At 57.3% G+C, this 5,026-nt stretch overlaps 1 protein-coding gene across 1 annotated transcript; it reads left to right on the top strand.

The window, feature by feature from the left end:
• Positions 1-635: 635 nt before the first annotated feature.
• ARRDC2 (arrestin domain containing 2) lies at positions 636-3,303 on the top strand (the record flags this gene model as incomplete). The annotated part of the gene is made up of 7 exons (XM_010023736.1): positions 636-823; positions 973-1,120; positions 1,446-1,548; positions 2,041-2,297; positions 2,597-2,756; positions 3,008-3,159; positions 3,250-3,303. Coding segments are annotated over 7 exons (1,062 nt in total), but the record flags the coding sequence as incomplete, so codon positions are not given.
• Between the last annotated feature and the right edge of the window lie 1,723 nt (positions 3,304-5,026).

Below are 5,026 nucleotides of genomic sequence, written 5' to 3'. Positions count from 1 at the left end.
CATGGGGCAGCCTGAGACACCCTGGGTGCTGCAGACACCCCAACCAGCTGAAATATGGGTGCCATGGGGTCTTGGTGCTCTGGGGACTGGGTGCATAGGTCCCCTGAAGGCACCTCAAATGCTGAGAGCACCCTGGGAGGCTGAGGTGTGCGGTTGGACCCTGCTGTTGGGCAGAGCACCCCGGTTAGGGGCTGGGCCCCCAACAAGGCTCCCCTTTTGCTGTAGGTGCTCTTCGGTAGGGAAGCGGTGTTGGGAAAGTTCTGCAGAGGTTCAGGAGCTTGCTTCAAGCAGGGGATGGGACTAGATGACCCCAAGAGGTTCCCTCCAGCCCCAGCTTCTCTGTGCAACACAGGCAGGACAGGGCTGCTACCCCTGGGGGACACGGGGGGTGGCTGACCACCTTTCCCAGAGCTGCTCCTGGCTTTGCCCGGTATCTGGGCTCTCACTCCCAAGCCACGGTGCAGGGTGGGTGCAGGATGAAGCAGAACCCACCCAGGGTTCTCCAAGAAGGTGCCTCTGGGTTGTGCGTGCCTGGAGACGCGTGCGTGCAGAGCAGACAGTGCCCATCACCCGTGGGACGTGCCCCCCTCTCCTGTCACAGCTGTGTCACTGCTGCTGCGCTTTAACCCGGGCAGAAACACTCCTGTGCCATCGTGCTGCTCTTCTGCTGTGTCCTGCACATCTCTGCCTCCGCTTTGGCCAGGGAGGAAGTTCTGCAGGAGGGAGATAATCATCTTCAATCTGTTTTGCCCACAGACAATGGTGAAGCCACCGTCCTGCAGGCAGGAAGGCATGAGTTCCCCTTCACCTTCCAGCTCCCCGAGTAAGTTTGGGTATTTTTGGTTACCTTCATGCAAAGGGGGAGAGAAACCACTTGATGCCTGACACAGGTCCTGGGAGGGGGGACAGGGCACCTCGGAAATGAGATTCTTTCAGCAGAACCTTTCTAAAAGGCTCATTGCTTGTCCCCAGGACCCTGGCGACCTCCTTCGAGGGGAAACACGGCAGCGTGCGCTACTGGGTGAAAGCCAAGCTGCACAGACCCTGGTCAACAGTGAAGAAAGTGAAGAAGGAGTTCACTGTGATTGAACCCATCGACATCAACACTCCTGTGCTGCTGGTGAGCTCCCCCTGCTCCACTTCGGGGCAGCAGCAGCCACAACTTCATGGGGAAGGTGTCTGCTTCCCTTCCAAAATTACAATCCAGGCCTGATTTCCAAAGGGAATATGTTCCCCCCTGGAACTTGTGCCCTCCAGTGTTACCTGGACTGGGCAGAGATTGCTTGTGTCTCAGGTTTTGGGAACTAATGGCTTGCGACAGCATCTTGCATCAGATACCGAAGAAGCTGCTGATGCTCCCTGGCAGGTTCTCAGTGCCAGGGAGGTGCTTGCTTTGAGTTTCGTCCTCTGTTACTAAATAGCTTCCATAATTCCCGTTTCTCCAGGCTCCCCAAGCAGGTGCTAAGGAGAAACTTGCTCGTGCCTGGTACTGCAATCGTGGCCAGGTTTCTGTGACTGCCAAGATTGACCGAAAAGGCTACACCCCAGGTGAGATGATGTGCTGGTGCCTTTGAACCTCTGCGGGCCCTGGTGGGGGGGGATTTGGGGGCCGTGTGAGCTGGGCTCTTGATTTCTGGCATGCCAGGCTCCCCAAGCAGGTGCTAAGGAGAAACTTGCTCGTGCCTGGTACTGCAATCGTGGCCAGGTTTCTGTGACTGCCAAGATTGACCGAAAAGGCTACACCCCAGGTGAGATGATGTGCTGGTGCCTTTGAACCTCTGCGGGCCCTGGTGGGGGGGGATTTGGGGGCCGTGTGAGCTGGGCTCTTGATTTCTGGCATGGAATTGGTGAGAGAGCTTTAGTGTGTGCTCCTGATGCGGGCAGCCTGCTCAGGGCACACTCCTGCTGGATTCAACCTCGTGCCTGCAGGGCTGGGTTGTTAGGCCCACGCCCAAGCCCTTGGTGATCCTGTAGAGGAATTCCTTGGGGCAGGATCGGGCTCTGTCTCCCCTCCTCCAACGTGCGTGTCTGTTTTGGTAGGTGAGGTCATCCCTATCTTTGCTGAGATCGACAACTGCACAAACCGAGTGGTGGTGCCCAAGGCAGCCATCATCCAGACTCAGACCTTCATCGCCCGGGGCACCAAGAAGCAGAAGAAGTCGGTGGTGACCAGCATCGTGGGTGATTCCATCGCGGCGGGGAAGCGGGAAGTCTGGCATGGGCGGGCGCTGAAGATCCCACCAGTGGGGCCGTCCATCCTGCAGTGCCGCATCATCCAGGTGGAATACTCCCTGAAGGTGAGGAGCCTTGTGAGGAGCATTGCAGGAGGCTCAGCTCAGTGCTGGGTGTTCTCCTTCCCACCAGAGCTGGGCTCATTGTGTCCAGTTTGGGCCGATGTAGAGATTTTGGGGCTGGTGATTCGTGTGAGGTCTCAGGTTCTCCCTGCTGGCCCTCATGCACAGCACAAGGGCTTGTGCAGGAGCCATTGCGTCTCCCTTTGCATCCCACTGCAGGAATTCCCTCCTAGGCAGCTCAAGCCAGTGCTCTGGGGAGATACCTGCCCCTTCAGCTGCCCTGCTGCCTCCTGTCTCTGCAGGTTTGTGTGGATATTCCTGGGACGTCCAAGCTGCTCCTTGAACTGCCTCTTGTCATCGGAACCATCCCACTGCATCCATTTGGGAGCCGCACGTCCAGTGTCAGCAGCCAGTACAGTGTGAACCTGGACTGGCTGAGCACCATCCCCGAGCAGCCGGAGGGTGAGCATCTCCCTGTCCCCAGCATCTGTCTGGGTGCTGCCAACCCCCCTGATCCAACCGCTCTGGACAGTGAGGTCAGAGCAAGTTCTCACCGTGGCTCTTGCTCCAGAAGCAGCTTTTGCTGGTTTTGGTTGTGGTGCTGCATCTCCTGGGTTCCTTCCCCAGGGAACTTGGAGGATTTGGGAAATAGGGGATTTGAAGGCCTTTTACCTGCGTGTCTCCTGTTCCCTGATGGTCTTTTCTCTCTCCAGCTCCTCCTGAATACTCTGCAGTCGTGTCCAGCCCCGAGGCCGAGCAGAGCCTGGCTCCGCCGTGCCGCAGTGAACTTGATGGCATCCTGGAAGGTCCCTTCTTTGCCTACATCCAGGAGTTTCGCTTCCGACCACCTCCACTGTATTCAGAGGTAACAAATCCCTCTGGGCTGGGCGGGCTGGTGGAGGCGGCTGGAATGTGCCCAGTGCTGAGGTTTTTGACTCCACGCTTGGCTTTGCAGATTGATCCAAACCCCACTTCAGACAACATCCGCCCGCGCTGCATGACCTGTTGAGAGAAGCGCATCAGATGCAGTTGACAGTGTTAGTGATCCCTTGGGATGAAGCTTTCACCCTCACAGCACTTGGGTCTGGAAATGGAGACACAGTGGCTGTGAGACCAGAGCTCCTGCAGTGCTGAGGCCCTGGCTCCACTGCTGCCCTCAGCTCTCTTCTTGTGACTGTCCTACAGACCAACACCAAGGTGGTGTCGTGGACTCGTGCATGGTAGGAGAACACGTGGGACTCCGGTGTGGAGCAGTTGCATGTGGGGTTGGGCAGGACACGGAGGGTTAGTAACCACCCCAGAATTTGGGGGATGTTCAGCATGAGCCAGGACTGGTCTCCCCTTGCCTGTGGTGGCCGCGCTCTGACAACTGTCATGGAAAACAGGAGCTTGGAGGTATTTCTCAGGATCACTAGAGAGTATTTTGGTGTGGCTTGGGTTTGTCCCGTGGTGATGCAGGTGAAGCCCTTCTCCTGCAGTAGCTCACCAGGGCTGCAGTTCCCTAAGAAAGTAGAAGGCCTTTTTCTGGCCAAATGAAGCAGAGACTTCATCTGCTGCTGATAATCTCTGCCATGAGCCTGGCGGTGCCTGCAGGGGGAATGGTCTTGGATAACCCACTGAAACTGTAAAGGCTTCCATGGGCTGTTAGCAGTGCAGAGGACTTGAGGGACACGTTGATATCATCTATGGCAGTGTTTTGGTTCTGTTTGCCAAGAACAGGAAAGCTGGTTCCTGTGTGTCAGCACCAGACCTGCACAACGTGCTGATGCCTCCTCTGTGATGGGGCTGAACCCGACAAGCCCCAAACTGCGGTACTGCCATGGGGGTGGCATCTCCCTGGTGGCCGGAGAGAAGGAAGCCAGGTCTGAGGCTGGTGGCAGCCACAGATGCTGATGGGGAGATGTGGAGTAGAAATGAGTCCTTCAGGGCCAGGAGTCCTTCTCAGGACGGGCTTGATCCTGCGCCCACAGAGGGGTCAGTGGCCCCGGAGCGGTGAGGCCACAGCAGCAACCAGTTCTCTCTGGTGTGGGAACCAGGGAGCTGGGTGTTGTAACAGCAGGACCTGAGCAGAGTTTGGGTGCTGAGGACCTTTGCATTCCCTCACTGAGCCGATCCTGCCCGCAGGGCCGCTTGTTGCCTGCGTACAACCAAAGCCAAGCGCACCTTGGCCCCGTGCTGGGGCCGCGCTCTGCGCCCTGGGGTTGCTCAGATGGTTCTTTTCTATCTGTGAACTCTTTTGTAACGACCACTCTCGTCTCTGTTCTTTTTGTACCACTTTTTGTTGGGGAATTTTTGTTGAAATAATAAATTCTTCAAACCCAGGTGGTGCCTGGATGACTTGTCTGCTGCTTTCCCCCTGTTCCCCATTGCCCGGTGCTGTGCAGCTCATGTGGCTGCTGGGAGTGCTCCTGCTCCCATGCTCCTCCCTGTACTTCGTCATCCTGTGGGTGCCCAGCTCCACCCTGTAAGTCCCACACTGCACTGGGATTAACTGCGTTGTGTGGCCAATGCTGCTCCCCAGCAGGATCGGACCCTTGTGCTCGGAGCCCTCCTGCTCTGTCTGGATAGCAGAGGACAGACACACTCTCCTCCATCCCAAGAGCTTGGCACAGACCCATTGGGTCCAACTGGACACAGCTGCAGCGTCTGAGCCATTCCCAAGGAGGGTTGGGATTAGCCCCATGTTGTGTCAGCTGGGAATGGCTGCTGCCATGCAGGAAGGGCAAGGAGGC

Source organism: Nestor notabilis, unplaced genomic scaffold, assembly GCF_000696875.1.
Source record: "Nestor notabilis isolate BGI_N333 unplaced genomic scaffold, ASM69687v1 scaffold26061, whole genome shotgun sequence".
In the NCBI taxonomy this organism is placed as follows: Eukaryota; Metazoa; Chordata; class Aves; order Psittaciformes; family Psittacidae; genus Nestor; species Nestor notabilis.
Note: the sequence above shows the minus strand (reverse complement) of the source record. Positions and strands in the feature narration are given on the sequence as shown.